Source organism: Balaenoptera musculus, chromosome 20, assembly GCF_009873245.2.
Source record: "Balaenoptera musculus isolate JJ_BM4_2016_0621 chromosome 20, mBalMus1.pri.v3, whole genome shotgun sequence".
Lineage (NCBI taxonomy): Eukaryota > Metazoa > Chordata > Mammalia > Artiodactyla > Balaenopteridae > Balaenoptera > Balaenoptera musculus.
In genome coordinates this window covers 35,223,650-35,242,134 of record NC_045804.1, presented here as the reverse complement: position 1 = coordinate 35,242,134, position 18,485 = coordinate 35,223,650, and the positions used below count along the sequence as shown (strand labels likewise).

The 18,485-nt window shown below is 38.8% G+C and overlaps 2 protein-coding genes across 5 annotated transcripts in view; one reads left to right on the top strand and one right to left on the bottom strand.

Moving 5' to 3' along the window:
• The window catches only part of CLTC (clathrin heavy chain), a 64,969-nt gene extending 54,150 nt beyond the window's left edge, over window positions 1-10,819 (bottom strand). For 3 of the 4 annotated variants that reach the window (XM_036835298.1, XM_036835299.1, XM_036835296.1), the window contains exon 1: window positions 10,326-10,457. In XM_036835298.1, coding sequence (XP_036691193.1) covers window positions 10,326-10,367 — 42 coding nt within the window. In that variant the 5' untranslated portion in view covers window positions 10,368-10,457. Of the gene's footprint in view, window positions 1-10,325 lie in introns of all 4 variants that reach the window. The other variant, XM_036835297.1, reaches the window with a different exon arrangement.
• LOC118886105 lies at window positions 9,663-10,798 on the top strand. Its single transcript, XM_036835308.1, has 2 exons — window positions 9,663-9,914; window positions 10,300-10,798. Exons 1-2 carry the CDS (start codon window positions 9,782-9,784, stop codon window positions 10,770-10,772), a joined length of 606 nt encoding a protein of 201 aa, XP_036691203.1. The 5' UTR covers window positions 9,663-9,781; the 3' UTR covers window positions 10,773-10,798.
• Window positions 10,820-18,485: the final 7,666 nt, after the last annotated feature.

Genomic DNA, 18,485 nt, shown 5'->3' with positions numbered 1-18,485 from the left:
AAATCCAGGGAAGGCCAACTTGCTTTTTTCAAAATTCTTGTTACTAAAGACAGCTAGCAAAGCCTTCTTATATCAAGAAATCAGGAAACCCACTGATGGTGAGTCATTATCTTAGTAGAATACATTAGTGATCAAACTATGAAAATATTGTTAAAGGAACCGAATGGACTCTCTCTCTCTCTCTCTCTCTCTCTCTATATTTAATCCAATAGTGTACATGTATTAAAAAGGGTAGAGGGACTTCCCTGGCGGTCCAGTGGTTGGGACTCCAAGCTTCCACTGCAGGGGGTGCGGGTTCGATCCATGGTCGGGGAACTAGGATCCCGCAGGCTACACTGTGCAGCCAAAAGTTAAAAAATTAAAATAATAAAATAAAATAAAAAGGGTAGAAAATTCTGGCATATGACAATTCAACCAAGGAAAACCAGACTTTTTCAATGCCCAGTTCTCTGACTGGCTAAAGATGATACTCTCCATCAGCACGTCTGTCTCAGCAATCAATCACAATTGTGTCTGTGCCTACAAATATCACATTATTCAAGGAGTAGTAAGTTTGCTTTGAGCCTACTAATTTCAACCAGTGCTTATTACATTTGATCAGATAGGAACACTCATTGGAAACAGGCTTATTTATAAGCACACCCGGTAAGTATGCTTCCTAATGAATGACTAATAGACTCAGAACAGAACTCATTTACCAGCTGAATCAGCTGAAATCAAAATACATTAAAATTTGTGTTTATGACAGCATTATTAAGGATTATGTTTCACAATTAGTGCTTGGCTTTACACTTTCCAGTTCCTTCCTCCTTGTTTCATCTGAATAGTTAGAATGTAAAGGAAGCATATACAGCTACTGTATTTCAGACAAGGCAATTCTGTGCTGTGCTCTATGTATAATCCTATTTCAGTTACCTTTTCTGTAAATGAATCTTGTATCTTGATAAAGACTTAAGTGTTACTGCTACAGAGTTAAGAGGTCAACAATTTTCGAGTCCTGCTGATACTTGGATGTCACCCAATACAGATATTTTTAGGTGCTTGAAGATGTGGTTAACTTCCTACCCCAAGGATATCACTCAGCATAACTTCCTTTAAAAGTTCCAAAACATCCTCTACCTTCACTAGTATTAATCACAGTGAAGAAAATGCTGACAATAGTAACTTCATTGAGCCCTTCCAGGAAACTAGCAGAATGTCAAATAAAAACTGCAGTTTCTGTCTTCTACAGGAAATAAATTAAAATGCTGAAAGTGCAGCATTCCTTTAATTCTTTCATCAACAGTATACCAGCCATTGTTTTCTATGCACTCCACACATTTTAAGCAACAAATAAAAATGCCCTTGTGGACCCCACACTTAAACATATAGATTTATTTCTACTCCATTTCAGTCTTTGAGGTAATCATTCTCAGGAGAATTTTTTTACTCTGGTCACTCCGTATTGTTAAGTAATACATTCAGGAAGGAACCACAGTTGGAGACAGGAACTATAAGACTACTAGCTTTGGTAAACTATCAAGAGACTCAGAATTTTTCCTATTTGTAGCCAACTACTAACTGGAAAATCAAAAACCTTTAAATGTGACTCGTTCTTTAAAAATAATAATCCAATAATTTGATGAAATGTCACATATCAATTCTGACCAAGCTGCAGGGAAATACAGGGAAGTTTTTACACCGCAAACCTTGCAGATAGGTATGACCCCCCAAGGTTATGCCCTTTCCTGTATAAATGCCGTTCAGCTGGCACAAAACAACTGAATGCTACCCAAGCTATGACTGGTTATGGAAATGCAACCGAAAGCAGGACACACAATTTAAGGGAGGGCAGAGCTACAAAGATTGGGAGAGAACACATGGAAGTAAAAACACCAAATAGGGTATTCATTTTCCCAAGTAGACTATTCCCTGATCATCCAAAAAAGCTTTTGATAACTGCTGGAGAGAATGTGGAAATACTGGAACTCTCATATACTGCTGGTGGGGATGTAAGGTGGTGTAGCTGCTCAAAAAGTTAAAAAGTTAAAATATAGAGTTACCATATGACCCAACAATTCCACTCCTCGGTATATATCCAAAAGAACTAAAAATAGGTTTCAAACAAAAACCTGTACATTAATGTTCTCAGCAGCACTATTCACAATAGCCAACAGGTGGAAAGAATCCAAATGTTCATCGATCGAAGAAAGGACAAATAAAATGTGGTATATCCATTCAATGGAGTATTATTCAGCCATAAATGAATGAAGTACTGATACATACTACATGGATAAACCTCAAACAGTATGCTTAGTGAAGGAAATTAGACACAAAAGGTCACACATTGTATGATTCCATTTATAGGAATAGATAAATTCATAGAGACAGAACGCATATTAGTCGTTGCTGGGGGATGGGAGGAGGGAGGAAGGAGACTGCTTAATGGATATGGAGTTTCCTTTTGGGGTAATGAAACGTTTTGGAACTAGATACAGGTGATGGTTGCAAAACACTGTGAACGTACTATATACCACTATACTGTTCACTTTAAAATGGTTAATTTTAATTTTAGATATGCTTAATATATAATTCATGTAGTCATTTGACAGTTTATATAGACATTTAAAATTATAAAATAATTAACTCGGAAATGTTTTTCTACTCTTCATATTTCAGAAACCATTTTAAACTCTTCTTGCGCATTTTTTACATCAGTGTCTTCATTAGCAGTGGAAAGTCATCTGCATTCCATCAAAGTGCTTTTTAAAAATTCATTATGGTACCATCATAGGAAATTTATAACATGCCTCAAATCTCTACTTCTGTATTAGGAGAGTTGTTTTTACACTTGTTTTTGGATTACAATCTCCAGAAACACCTCCCTAATGGACTGGTTTTTGAGTGAAATTTAAAATGTTTGCTTACAACATCCAACAGTTGTAATTGTGAAGCCATACAGAGAGGAATAATTATTAGGTGTGTTAAATTTACCTCTTACCAATCCAGCTGATTTCAAGTCCATGGTAGCCTTCCCTGAACAGTGTTGTAGTATTCAATTCAAACAGAAGCAAATGTAAAGGACTCAGTAACACAGACACTTGGTAAGACTTTTCATATAAGGAAACTCTTTCCTGCAGAATATTTTATGGTTAAAAAAAAGACACCTGCCTTAGATTTGCACAGTTCAATAGAAAAGAATGTAAAGTACTGTACAGAGTTGGGAAAGAGATGGATTTTGTAAACCATGTTCTCCCTATAGGTTTTCTTCCCTAATTATTAATCCTCAAATAATGAGATCTACCCAAAGTTAGTTTTTTGCCAAGCTGAGCATATGTGGATAGTCTTTGGCTTCCCTCTGTCCACTTTAGTGGTTTTTAAGTCCTCTTTCTCAGATGAGCAGCTGGTCAGAAATAGATGAAGGCAACTCTCAACCCAATTCTCATTTTTCATCTACCACGATTCCCAGTTTCAACAGACGGGGGTCATTAAACACTGCAATCACCTTCCCTACTTCAGAAATGGACTGGATGTAGAAAATGAGAAGGAGGAGAGAGTCTGGTGTAACTCCAAGATCTTGTCTTCAATAACTGGGTAAATGGGTAATTTTTTCCTTGAGCATAGCATATATGTTCAACTCAACTGGATAGAGACTCCCCTCCAGCATAGGGGCTAAGGATTAATATTTGGGTGTCTGTATGGGCTAAGTATCATGATATAAATACAACCACATACTATAGGCTAACTTTACAACTGCCAGAAAGTATTGTCTTAAATATTTAATAAAAGAGGAAGTTGAGAAAAGCTAAAAAGATAGAGCTCGGATTAAACATGTGAAACAGTTTCCACAACGGTATATTGCAGAATTTAAATTTTTTAACGTGACCATATGGTTTTAATGGACCCAGTTCCTATTCTTTCAAAAATAAGCTTTAAAATCTGCCGTACTTCAGGGGACTTCCCTGGTGGTCCAGCAGTTAAGACTCCGCGCTTCCAGTGCAGGGGGCACAGGTTCGATCCTGGTTGGGGAACTAAGATCCCGCATGCTGCACGCCGCGGCCAAATAAATAAATAATAAAATCTGCTGTACTTCAGAACTTAAAGAAAGGTCCTTATTTATCTAATGATTCAGAAAAGGAAGTACTAGTATTACTGGCAGTTCTGTCTCCAAAGCACAATCCTACAAATGTGTAACCATTTTCCCCTCTACGGTTATGCTATTCAAACTGAGCAAGCATGTTCTACTGCCACTTTTCCCGTCCTCCCTCCCCAAGCATAACAGTCTTCCTTGAGGTCTATTCAAGTTTTACATTAGAATAAACACAAAAACATAAATAATACAGTAAAATAGAAAGCAGAAGTTTCCTGCTTTCACAAGTGGCTTCAGACTGGAACATATTCACTCTCTTGTCACTAAGGAAAAGTCTAAGAGAAATTTGAGAAGTTCAGCCTTATGACAGGGATATAGATAATCTTCGTTATTACAAGTTAACCTGATTCCAATCATTCTGCACAATTTTTTAGTGGGAACTTGGATAAAGCCCTTTAAAAAACATCATCTCAATACCCGTTTAAGGCACAGAAAATCAGATGTTGGTTCACTGGCCCCTAATTTTCTCATAATATAAAAACTACTGACCTAAAAACATATTAGTAGAATGTATACGTCAAAGACCACCACAGCATACATACAAATTATACAGATCATTCACCAAATGAGGCAATGTGCCACAATGAAAGAAGAGCAAATATTACCACCCACTCACTAGCTGTGTGACTCTACAGGTTAACTGCTATGAACTTCAGTTTCCCCATCTGCAAAATAAGGCTAACCCTACCTACCTGAAGGGATGTTCTTGCCAATCAAATGAGATCACGAACATAAAAGATTTAGCAGAGGTCTTGGCACACAGTAGGTGCTCAAATAGCTATAATGGTCAATTTATTTTGATCTTGTAGATTTCAGGACAATTAGGATTTGATGAATAGTTATTCCCTATGAACTAGGATAAACTATCATAAATTATGTAAACTATCTTAAATTACGTCTTTCATAACACAAAAGAACAGACACAAAAATCTGAGTCTGACAGATGGGTTTTGCATAATACATTCAGATCCAAGCCTCCTGCCACCCCCTGAGTTAAGAGCATTAGCCTCAGGCACTTGGCCAAGAACGGTGGGGGCGGGGGGGGGGGAAGATACCTAAGAGCTGGAAACTTTGCTACGGCTTACAATTTGATTTTATGAAATAGCTTTAGCATGGCTATGTAAATAAATTTTAAGAAACAGCCTTGCTCTAATATGAAGGGCTAAAATATCAGCTATGAACTCACTTCCTATCTAAGTGAGAACATACACTTCTGCAGTACCATCTTATAGGACATATAAATAACTAACAAAGGCCTGACTGGCATTCCAGGTGGGTATTTTATCAGATGTGGTTTATCAGGAGTCTGACCAAGGAACATTAATTAAAGATGTACCAATGGCACATGTGAGCACTCATGGGATATTATAAAAGATTAATTAGAATTTTTCCTTCCTTTTGGGCAGTTTCAGAGCAGAATCAATTTTGTGTCATATGAATATTTGTATTAAATCCTGCACAATATCAAACATTCAATAACATCCATGGTTACAATTATGTGTGGACAGCCTCTGCCAACTAATCAATGCAAGCACAAATGCAAGCTGCAGTCAGTTTTGTTCACCACCTTGTCCCTAGTGTAACATAACTGTTGATATATAGTAAATATTCAAATCTCAGGTGAGTACCAAATATTTATAAACCATAAAAATCTAGGTCTTAAATCTGCAAAATAAAATGTTGTCACTGGTTAAGAGATACCTGAGTAAAATATACTGGACAAAAATTATATAGCTAACAATTAATACCCTTCAAGTGCTACACCAAGTACTTTCACATACATGATCTCAGACCTTCATGGTAACTTTGTGAGGTAGTACACATATTTTATAGAGAAAAAGGAGCAAGAGGTTAGTCTTAACCTGCCTTCTCCAATACTGTAGCGACATTTCACAAGCCACATGTGGTTCTGAGAACTTCAAATGTGGCTACTCTGACTGAATTTTCAAGTTTAAGTTGATTAAAATTAAATAGTAACTGATAATTGAGTCAATTATGGAAAACTTAGGTTTGGAACAACCTACATATGCAAACCTGCTTTTCCAACTGTAAATTTTATGAAAGCTAAATACAGGTCAAATATATCCAATGAATATAGGGTCTGAATTGAGATGTGCTCTAAGTGTAAAATACACAGCAGATTTTGAAAATTCAGTACCCCCCCAAAAAGGAATGTAAAATATCTCATCTGAAAAGTTTATACTGGTTGCATGTTGAAATTATAACATTTGGGTACACTGAGTTAAATGAGACATTAATTTCACCTGTTTTTTACTTTTAATATGGCCACTGGAAAATGTAAAATTACAGATGTGGCTCATATTTTTCTACTGGATGGAACTGGTCTCAACAACCTCCAAACCCCTGATCTGTCTACTATACCGCATCATTAACCACACGTTAAACCAGAAGAGAAGTCACCTTCTCAGGGCAAAGACCAACAGATAAAAAAGCACACTAGGATACTGATAACTTCTCCTCTTAAGGCCACTCATTGTTTTTCTTCAAAACATTTAGTGTCAGAAGACCTAGGTTCAAATCCCACTTTGACAGGTTCCCTCGGGCACTAGTTTGAGTCTCACTTTCTCCTACTGTTTAAGAAGGATGTCTGGGGGAATTAGGTGAAGACCTGGACGCACTCAGCGCATTCATAGGACACAACAGACTCTCACAAGAAAGGAAGTCTGCTGCTCCTTCCATTCACTAGTCACTGTTCGTCATCACTTCCCAAAAGAGAGAGTAGTCAACCAACACTTTCTATTAATGAATGTTTTAATTTTAGGTAACAAAATGTTCTAAACATATAAATATGGGTGGCCAGATAAATCTTCACTCTTACAAAGCACATCAGAATGGCCTGTAATTGTGCAGTCCAATGTCGTAGTCAATAGCTTCATGTAGCTATTTACATTTACATTAATTGAAAAGAAATAAAAGTAAAAATTTAGTCCCTCAGTCACAATAACCACATTTCAAGTGCTCAATATGCCTATGTAGCTAGTATAAATTTTCATCATGGAAGAAAGTTCTATTGGATAGTAACTCTCAAAAGGCAAAAGCCACGCAGTAACAATGACAGAAAAACATCCTGTTAAATATAATTCAAATATCATTAAGTTAAGGTTTCTGAAATCATGTATTTCACTGCACACCAAAATGAAAATGATTGTGATTCTACAAACACAGTTTCATGCCTTAAATTATTTCCTAAACAGAGTGAAAGCACATTCACTAGAATTAGCCATACCCCTTTAAGTTGAGTAAATTGACCATTAGGAAAATTCTGAAAACCTTGATACATCTTAAACTTGGAAGCTATTCCTAAAGTAGACTGCCACATAATTCCAAGCAGTATGCCTCTTCCAGGCAGTACGGTTAAGCATATAACATATCCCAGTAATACTCAGCCTTGCTTTCTCTTTGCAAATTAAAATAATCATAGCAAGAACCCCTACCATTGAATTCACAACACATTTATGGATCAAAGGGAAAAGAACAGGGTTGGGAGATTTTTAATTGCATACCCGAAGAACCTGGGAATACAGCAGAATATGTCAATTGGCATAAAGATACTTAATGAGCCAAGAAATCAGAGTTGCAGGCAACACTATAGGTAGCCTAGGATTTTTTTCAGAACCTGCAATCCTAGCAAAATCTTGCTCAAATAGGCACTCATCTGTTCACTGCTATCAGCCTAAACATCCTAAAAAAGAAAAAACAAACTCCTTTACAACTTAAAATATTAAGCTTCATTTGATGTAGTTCTGAGTCCTTGATGACAGACCCTTCAGTTGGCCAAAGTAGTTCCATCGTATAAAAATAAATTCATTTACAGTTCACCCTTCGAAGATTTCACAGGTTAACTCTACACGCAAGTTCCTCAATTCTTGTTCCCAATTTTTATCCTAAGTGTTTCAGAAAGTTTTCTGCTACTTAGCAAACTGGCAGGGGCTGAGAGGTCAAAGACCTAAGATGCCAATTAAAATAATCCTTATTAATTTTTACACAGCAAGGGATAAAAATGAAAAGTCAGGAATTATATTATCCTGGAAGAGGTTGGTGATTGGGGCTCTGCACAATAAATAATCATTATCAGCTTGAGTACACAGCCACCAAAGCAAGCTTAAACTTAGTCATGGCATATATACTACTCCAAAAAGTGAATGACTGAATTCGTCAAGTTTATTTGCAAAGCTACTTTATACTCAACTCTTCAAAGTATTTGAGAAGGAAATGGCTTCACTCAAGTGTTTGCAAAAACTCTGAACCACTTAGAAATCAGACCCATATTAAATCTGTCTTCAATCAGTGACATGGTTGGAGTCCAGTCTTTGGGATTATTCAACAATCTTGTCTCCTCATTAATAGAAATGCAAAACTATTGCTCAAACCACCACCAGTCAAGAAACAAGATTTACTAGTGGGCTATACCTGTTTTGTAAAGTAAACAGCAACTATAACTGCTTTTCTTGTGTATGATTTTACATACTTTTGTCTGCAGGAAGATTATATTCCAGAAGCACTTTAGTGTGAGGACAAGGTTGTGTTTTCCCCTCACACTCAAAAACATTATTTTCCTAACACTCCACATTCAACAGAAGTAACAACAGCAATACAAATTTGGATGGAGCATAAACAAAAACTTCTGTGCCCATTCGGTCACAATGTTTTTTAACCTTTTGTAAAATAGTGTTCTATTACATCAGATGAGTTATCTGAAAACCAAAAATGACTGAATAAAGTACATTACTTAACTCATTTTTTGAGTAAAGATTTATAATTCATTACATTTCAAGACAAAGAAGTCTTGCTGATGCAAGCAAAGGTGATACCTGTAAAAAAAATGAAATCATGTTGATAGCCAGAATATTAAACCTTTTAATTAACATTTATTTATTGTTATAACAATGGCAGAAAGTAAACAGCCTTCAATGGTAAAGTGTCCAAGAGGCCACTAATATTAGTGTCATGTCAAACCACTGGCATCTCTTATCATTACGAATTAGTCCTTCAAATGACTGAGCTGAGACAGACCTCTTTAAGGAGGTAATTAGAAAGAAAGCATACTTTATGAATAAATTATTTCAGTCAAAGTAAAACCAGGATTGGTGAACCAGGAAAATCAGAAGCTTAGAAGAGACTTAATTCAGTCAAGCCCTCCAATGATCACCTGCCTGGACCCGCTATGGGCAAGCTGCCAGATAAGACAGTCTGTTGCCTACAGGATAATGCACCATGGGGAAGAACTCTAGAACCTACTAAAGAAAACCAATTACAGACGAAATAACCTTGCATATCTCAGGGCAGGTGTGCTCTATCCCCAGGGGTCGTTCAATTCCATGCAATCCTGAGGGAAGTACTCACGCCAAGCCAACTAGCTGCTAGACTCCAGCAGACCCCAAGATAACCTCTGAACAACTCTTTTCTCCCTTCTAGAACCGAAGAGGGGATAAAAGCCGCCACCATTCCCAGAGACATCAAGAAAGTGAAAAAAGGCGAATCCCCTTAGGAACCTTGACCCCACGCACTCTGAAATTGACACCGCCCTGAGAAATACTTTCCCCTATTCTATCCTCTTTCTTTTCCTTCAGTGAGCTTCCCTGTTCCTACTGCCTCGGGGAAGGCAAGAGAGGAGCCACTGCCGTTCTCCGCATGCCCAGGGAAGGTGCCTTTCCCGTTGAGAGCCGCAGAGGGAGGAAGAAAAAAGGTTGCCTCTCCCCAACCCACCCGCGCCACAACTCCCGGGTGCAGACACGATGGGGGAAAGGAAAGAGAGCAATGAGAGGTGACAGCCTGCGCTGGCCTAGGGGAAGAGAATTCTTGCTCCGGGAGAACCCCCCCCCCCGGCCCCGCAACGTACCCAAATGAATGAACTGAATAAAACCGGGGGTGGAAGGGTTATTATGCGCAGTTCTTGCCATCCAGGAAGCGAAGACAGAGAGGCCTTCAAACCCAGGTATGGCCTCACTGCCCTATGCACCCCGACTCGCTTCCTTTCCACCCAAGCCCCACATCATTTAACCCTTCAAGCTTTCCAAGATAGTGCCCCATCCTCCATCTACCCCAGGAACCGATACCACCACCACCACCACCACCCCCCACCCCGATTCGCCTCTTTTTGCTTGGGCTCAGACTCCAGCTTCTTCCTTCCTACCTCCCTCTCTCCACAGCCCTCACTAGCTCGGGCCCACCGCACCTGAAGATGCTCCTGAAAACGAATTGGCAGAATCTGGGCCATGGCGCTGTCGGGGGTGTATGGTCTCCTCCTGTCACTGGGGCTGCGGGGCAGTGGCTGCCCGGGCTCTCCAAGGGAGAGGAGGAGAAGGGGGAGGGGGGAGGCTGGGCTCAGCAGGAGAGTCTCCGGGGACGCAGGAAACTGGCAGGCAGACGAAAGAACTCAGGTCGGGGGCGGAGGCTCCAGGGTCCGCGAGAGCCGCAATGGCGGAACCGGGCGCAGCGCAGACTCCGGAAACGGCTGAGCCCTGCGGAAGGATCCTGGCGACAGAACTCCGCCCAGGGTCACCTCACCCCCTCCGCCTTATGTACTCCTCCACGGAGCGCCGCGGTGCATCGGAGCGCAGGAATTCGGAGCGCGGGGCGCAGGGCGCTGAGGGCCTCGCTTACTGCTGCGACAGGGAGGTAAATAGAGGAATCGGAGGGACTACTTTTTGTCTCATCACTTTCTCCAGCCGCCTGCTTTTCCCTCCCCCCCCCCTTTTTTTTCGCATTTTGCCACATCATGCGACTAGGGGCGACCAACGTCATTTCCGTGGGCGCTTTAGGTCCCACCCACGTACTTCCGGGTACACGTGACGCTGGTCAGGAAAGGTCTGCTGATTGCTGCCGGAATGCAGAGCGAGTTCTAGGGAAGTGCGGCGTCTCCTGGGAATGAGGTGGCTGTTGGGCCGCCTTGAGGAATGGCAGTGCTGCTCTCTTTCCCAGTGGGCCCTGCCTATTTAAACGTAGTGCCTTACGAAGAGGACGTGGCGTGGGCAGATGGGCCCAGCCTCCCGCCCTCTCCGTGACTCAGGGAAACGGCCCCCCTGCAGAGCGCTCTTGGCAGCCGGCTGCAGCGCTCCTCCCCCGCCTAGTCTCATGTGGTGGGTGGTTTGTTACATCCCAGGGAGGGGGGCACTGAAGCACTGAAATGGGGTTTAAAAATCCTGTCTGCCCTTACGCACGCCCTTCTGACGGTTGGAGAAGCTGACGCTTAGGTTCTAACAGAACTAGTAGTCTCTTGGGACGTTAAACAATTGACTCAAAGGGCAGTGAAGGCTATTTATGAGGTATCTCAAACTGGCCTTGTGATAGCCTTTAACGTTTCTGCGGACATTTTGGCGGACGTATATATGGGTCTAGCTGAGTAATAAATTTGGTGAAGAATTTGAGTGTCATAAATACGCTAAAGAATTGGACTAAAATTGTAGCAGGAGGGTTTTTTTTTCCAGCCATATCAAATAATTAATGAGCCTCAAAGATTTAGATAATTAGGTTAAAGATGGTTTGTAAAACCTTAAGGTGTTTCCTCGGTGTGGCTAAGGTACACTCTTGGAGAAAGGGATTAACTATTAGCGGTGTATTTCAGTGGGACCGCCTCAACAGTGTAAACTAGCAGTGTTTGGGAATGCAAGCGCTTCAAAGCTGGGGCATCGTGTCTTGTAACAGCATTAAAGTATCTGCGGTATTCATTATCGATTAATAACCTTCCCAGTACTTTATTGCTAAAGTATAAGCTGTAATAATATTTCATAATAGCACAAATACAATAAAGCATAAAAGAATTTCATTCCGTGCTTTTCATCTTAAAGAGATGTGATTGCTTTTCCAGAAAGATCCTGAGGAAGAATTCAAGTACACTTTATTTTTAGTAACCTTTTCAGTTAAACAGAAAACTCTATTAGGTATACAATAATTTTGTGTGTTAAGCAGTTTTGCTGAGAATTTGCTTAATCATTTAAATTGCTTTTAATGTTTTCCCAAAGTATACCTCACATACTGAGGGTGAGAGAAGAATCTTTGGCAGTTAAGAGAGCAGACAGAGACTGTTCTGCAAGAAAAGCCTTGCCACCATGTCATCAGAGTGAATATTTATGCTTGGCAAAATTTCATTGTTTTGTTAATACAAATACTTGAAGATGTTCTGTATTCTGCAGCATTCGAAATGACCTAATACCACTTTTATAGCTACTTTAAATCTTTTTTGGAAGTATACAAATTCTAAATTAAAAATCTAAAGGAGTTACTGTTTTATTACAGTTAAAGCAGTAGCTTAATCAAGTTACATTTCCAATCTCAGAATCTGGGTTACAAGAGCTATATTATGAACTGGCCACCAAAATTTTCTTTCTTAATAACTGTCTTGCATTTTCAGACCTGTAATTTTAAAGACGTTTAGAATCCCCAAAGCAATTGATTTTAGCTTGGATATTTGGTGTGGAATATCTAACCAAAAGTGCACTGAGATTCTGTTAAAGTGACTGCTGTGTCATCACACAGAAATCTAATGAATGCATTGTTTTCAGAATCATTTAGAGGGAAGAAAAATAGATTACAGTATACCAGCTCATTTTGAACACTGTCCTTCAAATCAATAAATCCAAAAATTTTCAAGAGAAAAAAATGTACTAGATGATAAACGTTAAAAAAAAAAAAAAAAAAAAACCAACCCAAAACCCAAACCGATGCTTTTTAAAGATTAATGATTTTGGCTGAGGTAATGAGAGAGCTTTTTATGGTAGCACACTGTTCTTGCTAATGGTGTAGAGGCAGGACAAAAGGTTGTCAATACTTGGTTTAGAAGCCCCGAAGACTAAGTCAGTGTTAACGGTTACCTGAACAGTAACTGAATGGCTTTGTTTTCAGGCACTACCTTAAGTTAGAGAAGATAGAAAAAAAAAAAGTTTTCTGGTTTATTAGGTTATCCAACTATGACAAAGTCTTTTAATAAGACTATAAATGTATTATCATCATGGCTTTTGGTTTCAGAAAATGTTTTAGTAAAGTAGCCATGTTAATAAAATAAATCGTCAAATTCTTTGAATTTGAAGGTATTTTTAGCAGAATATTCAATAGTAGGTCCTTGCTCTGAGTCACAGCAAGTGCCATTAGCAAAAACTGCATTGCTCATCTGCTATTTTGAGGAGTGCCAGTTTCTCAAAACCTATACAAGAAAACTTTGTGTCCCTAATTTCATATTTTATGCCAGGACCTGTTTTACATATATATACATATATATATCCTCCAATGGGAATGACACATCAGAAAAACTTTTCATTGTAGGATTCTTCTGTAGTTTTTCATTTTCAAGCAACCCTGGATTTAAGGCCCCTGCCTTTTAACTTGACCTTTTAAAAACAGCGTGAACTAGCTGCATTGCAAAAGCCACAAGGTAAAGGTGTTTCTCAAACATTAAGAGATTAATTTTAAAGCAGAAGTTTAAACCCAACCCACTGTACCAAATATTTAAAGTTCAGATTTTAATGAAACCAAGAGGGATATACTTTAGCATTACCTAAATGAGTGGTTTTGCCATTTAAACGGCAGCTTTGAGAAACATCTCAGCTCCCTAGGGCCACTGATATGAATCCCAGCAGGATTAGATAAAGACCCTATCACAGGCCAATAAGTGGCTCAGGTATCAGTCAACATAAATAACCACTTTATTTTGGTCCTGTACAAGGCACTGATTATAGGCAAAGCTCCCCCAAAAAGAACATTTACAAAGCAAGAAGAAAATTTTCACGGTCTTATTTTAGTATGAAATGGACCTTAACTTAAACTCAATTATCACTCACTGCTCAGGCTTGTGCTAAACCTAATTTGTACAGACAGGTTTTATAATGTGTCATGGACAGCAATAAGATCTGTAGTGAATCTATTCTGTGTCAGGATCAAGCATGTTCCAAGTGAACAGTCAAGACTAGCCCTGTGGAAATACAATCTGGAATCTAGCATATTATATAGGCCCCTCCCATGTTTTCTAAAGGTTAAATCAGATCGCAGCAGAGGAATGAAATAGCTCATAACATTACCTTAAAAAGTCATCTCAGAAAAGTTGGTTCAAATATAGTGATACACAGAGCTTTGGGGAAAGAAAAACCAGAAGAGTTATAACACTACTGATCAACAGATGCTAGTCACAACATCCCTTTCAAATGGAAAAAAGGTAAAAGAAGCTTGAGAGGATCTACAGAATGAAAGGGCCATGAGGGCCAGGATGTGGGAATGATTGTTATGGGCTCCCTCCCCCCACCCCCTGCCACCGGCTCCTTTCTAAATATGTAGAACTGTCTCTTTTTACCTCCTGGAGTTATTACTGTCTCCAAAGCAGGGTAGAACCCACAAACATGTTCTGTCAGCAATCTTAAAATTCTGTCACACTCCAGGGATAGATAGTTCTACAAGTAGCAGTGCACCTATGCAGCCTTGTTATGGTGATAAACTCCTCCTCAGAAGACAATATTAAGGACTGAGATTTGGTAAACAAAGTTTTGTTTAACTCAATAATAGCAAAGTCAAGGAAATATAATTTACTCGGTCAACAAACACTTCAGTACATAACAATGAAAAGTTAAATACTTAATGTTAAAATCTTTTGAAAGGCTTTAAAAAATATTTTTATATGGGGAAATAAATTCTGAATCTTAAAGGCCTCATGTTAATCACTGTGAAGTTTTGGTATACTACTCTTGCTAATGTAGCCTGATCTGAATATGTACCAAATATAGGACACACGAGAAATTACTGTTTTTTAAATGCCTCATACCTCAATGTGTCACGGCTGATAAAAGTGCATTATGTAAAACAAACCCAAAGCCTGTTTACTTCCTTTTCCTTGTTGCTCATATTCCAAATAACTGAGTTTAATGTTGTACAGTATACAGCCATATAATTACTGTTCATTCCATGACACTCCAGGAATGAAAAATATACCGACCTTATTTTTTCCCTACATCATATTTACTGATTTAAATTTTATTTTTCTTTTCTAAGCCAGCCCTATTAGCAACAAAAGGCATGAAAAGGTTTCTAGGTTACGCCACTTAATATATAAAGTTGGTCACTCAAATATAAAGCTTTCCACAGGGTGAGAACTAACCTGATAAAGACAGTCCTTTATGTTCTCCATATTTTGGGTCTATCAAGCTAAGCCATCAGATCAGATGTAGAGATAAGATTATACTCTTCATTACTGCAGAGGCCTTAAATATACCACTTCTTGAATGGGAACTAGATGGAGTAGCAAACTAGCACACAATGGCAGTCTGTAAGTGCTGCACACTGTAAAAAGAAAACCCCAGTCCAAGCTGACTTTCAAATTTTTCTATCTGCAAGAATGAGTGGCACTCAAATTATACTTCATATGACCTATTTAGTGTTAACCCTAGTTACAGAATTGGAAACCTCAAAACCCTTCAAAAAAGCCTTTCTCAAGGTGACACTGATAATCTTTCCACTGTTTATCTCTTATTCCTCTCTCCAACCACACAAATTGTCTCCTTTTTCATCCTAGTCCAAGTCCTACCCTTACTTAAAAACTCATCTTAAAATCTATTTACCCTACTTCTTAAGCTATTATAGCATTTATCAACTATACTACCTATTTAATTTGAAGCCCAGGCCAACTTATGTTGTTAATAATCACACCTGGAGTTAGCACAACAATCATTCATAAATACCAACCATATACAAAAAGCACCAAATTGTGCTAGGCTATATTTTGGGTTATCCCATCTTATTTCTTATGATTTAGCTGAGAACCAAGTAATATTAGGTTGAGAAACACACGTTAGATTTTATCTGGACAAATAATATGATTTTTTCTTTGAAAAATCTTCAATAGCTTCACAAGAGATTTTTGGGTTTTTTAATAAATTTATTTATTTTATTTATTTATTTTTTGGCTGAGTTGGGTCTTCGTTGCGGTGCGCGGGCTTTCTCTAGTTGCGGCAAGCAGGGGCTACTCTGTTGCGGTGCGCGGGCTTCTCATTGCAGTGGCTTCTCTTTGTTGCGGAGCACGGGCTCTAGGCACACGGGCTGCAGCAGTTGTGGCACAGGGGCTCTAGAGTGCAGGCTCAGTAATTGTGGCAAACAGGTTTAGTTGCTCCGCGGCATGTGGGATCTTCCCGGACCAGGGCTCGAACCCATGTTCCCTGTATTGGCAGGCAGATTCTTAACCACTGTGCCACCAGGGAAGTCCCCACAAGAGTTTTGTATTATTCATATTTTCAGGTTAAAGGAACAGCGAACAAGTAATACAGGGTACTTTGAAAATCTTTGGGAGAATACAGATTACAAATTAAATTTTTTGATTCCTAACATGTTCAATCCTGTCAGCTCTGCTATAAAGAAAAGAAAAAGTTGGGAATTCCCTGGCGGTCCAGTGGTTAGGACTCGGTGCTTTCGCTCCTGTGCCCCGGGTTTGATCCCTGGTCAGGAAACTAAGATCCCACACACAAGCTTCATGGCGTGGCATGCATGCATGCATGCATGAATAAATAAATAAATAAAAGAAAAAGTAAAAACCAAAAAAATTCAGTATTTCATGAAATTAAGATCTTTTCTTTCAATTGAAATAATTTGAATTAGAATGGGTTCGTGAAAAGTAGCTTTTCTGGAATAAAGTGCAAGTGGTAAAAAATAAAATCAAAAGAAGACTATTTCCTGACGTGAAAATTATATGAAATTCAAATTTCAAATTTCATTGTCCATAAAGTTTTATTGGAACACAGCCATATCCATTTGTTTATGTACTGTCTATGGCTACTTTTATACTACAACAGCACAGTAGCTGCAACAGAGACTGTATGCCTCGAAAGTCTAAAATATTTACTATCTGGCCCTATCAAATTCAAATCAGTTAATTTCATTAATTTCATTTCTTATAGACAATTTAAGGAAAAAGAGCTGAATATCTAAATATGTAAATTAACATAATAATGAGGCACTTTTTTGTCTATAATTACAAAAACATTTTTGAGGGACCACAAGACAGGTAAGACAGTGTTCTTTACAACATTGCTGTTAGGAATGTAAAGTGGTTCATCTGTTCTGCAGAGTAGGCAACAGGAGTCTCAAAAATCACTTTCACTGATGTAAAGAATTCGACCATAAGAAAATATCACAGTTTCATTTCCCTATTGATGGCTATGTATATAATTTTCAATTTTTTACTACTAGAAACAATGAAGTATATAACATTTTTATAAATGCCGTACGTAACATAAATCAAACTGATCAAATCTATAGGAGTCAAATTTTAGTAGAAACAGAATATTTTGTATGCTCTCAGAGAGTTCCTAGGATATAAATTTAAAGTTGGGCTTGCTGGGTCACAGGTTGTGCACATCTTCACTTTTACTAGATATTGCCAGAATGTTCTCTAAAATAAGAGCAATTTATCCTATGACAACACTTTTCAGGCATATATTAATTGTTGCCAATCTGATGGATAAGAATGGCATCTCACTTATTTTCAACTGCATTACCCGAATTACTAGTAAGATTCAGTATTTTATTTATTGACCATTCATGTTTCCTTTTATAAAATGACTGACCATGTCTTTTGACCATTTTTCTGTGATAACATTCATCTTCATTTGTTTCTTTTTGTTTCATTTAGTAATTTAAAGGTGAATCATTCTTTTAAGAACAGACTTTTCCATAATCACTACCTTTTCCTCCAAGACTCCTTCCACCTTCTTAACTGGATCCAGTATTCCTCCCATACTACTTTTCTCACAGCCCTCTCAGTGGAAATCAATTCTTCTTATCAACACCATTGTCACAGGGCTTCCCTGGTGGCGCAGTGGTTGCGAATCCACCTGCCAATGCAGGGGACACAGGTTCGATCCCTGGCCCGGGAAGATCCCACATGCCGCGGAGCTACTAAGCCCGTGTGCCACAACTACTGAGCCTGTGCTCTAGAGCCCATGAGCCACAACTACTGAGCCCGTGTGCTGCAACTACTGAAGCCCGCGTTCCTAGAGCCTGTACTCCGCAACGAGAAGCCACCGCAATGAGAAGCCCGCGCACTGCAATGAAGAGTAGCCCCTGCTCGCCGCAACTAGAGAAAGCCCGCGCGCAGCAGCAAAGACCCAACACAGCCAAAAATAAATAAATAAAATAAATAAATTTATTAAAAAAACAAAAAAACACCATTGTCACAATTACCTTTAAGATGTAATGATGTCATTCCCCTCCAACAAATTCATATATAGTACAAAGTTAAGTCCAAATTCCATAGTTAGGCTTTCAAAGCCTTCCATAATCTGTCCTCAACCAATATTTTCAATCTATTATTCTCCTATTTATACTCAATGCACCAAATAAACTAGACTGTTTGCCACCCCTCTCA

Bases quoted from the DNA above. Each gene is read 5' to 3' on its own strand.
- LOC118886105 (XM_036835308.1), top strand. From the start codon at position 9,782: ATGCCCAGGGAAGGTGCCTTTCCCGTTGAGAGCCGCAGAGGGAGGAAG. The intron at 9,915-10,299 runs GTGACAGCCTGC...CTCTCTCCACAG, and splicing joins AGGAAAGAGAGCAATGAGAG to CCCTCACTAGCTCGGGCCCA.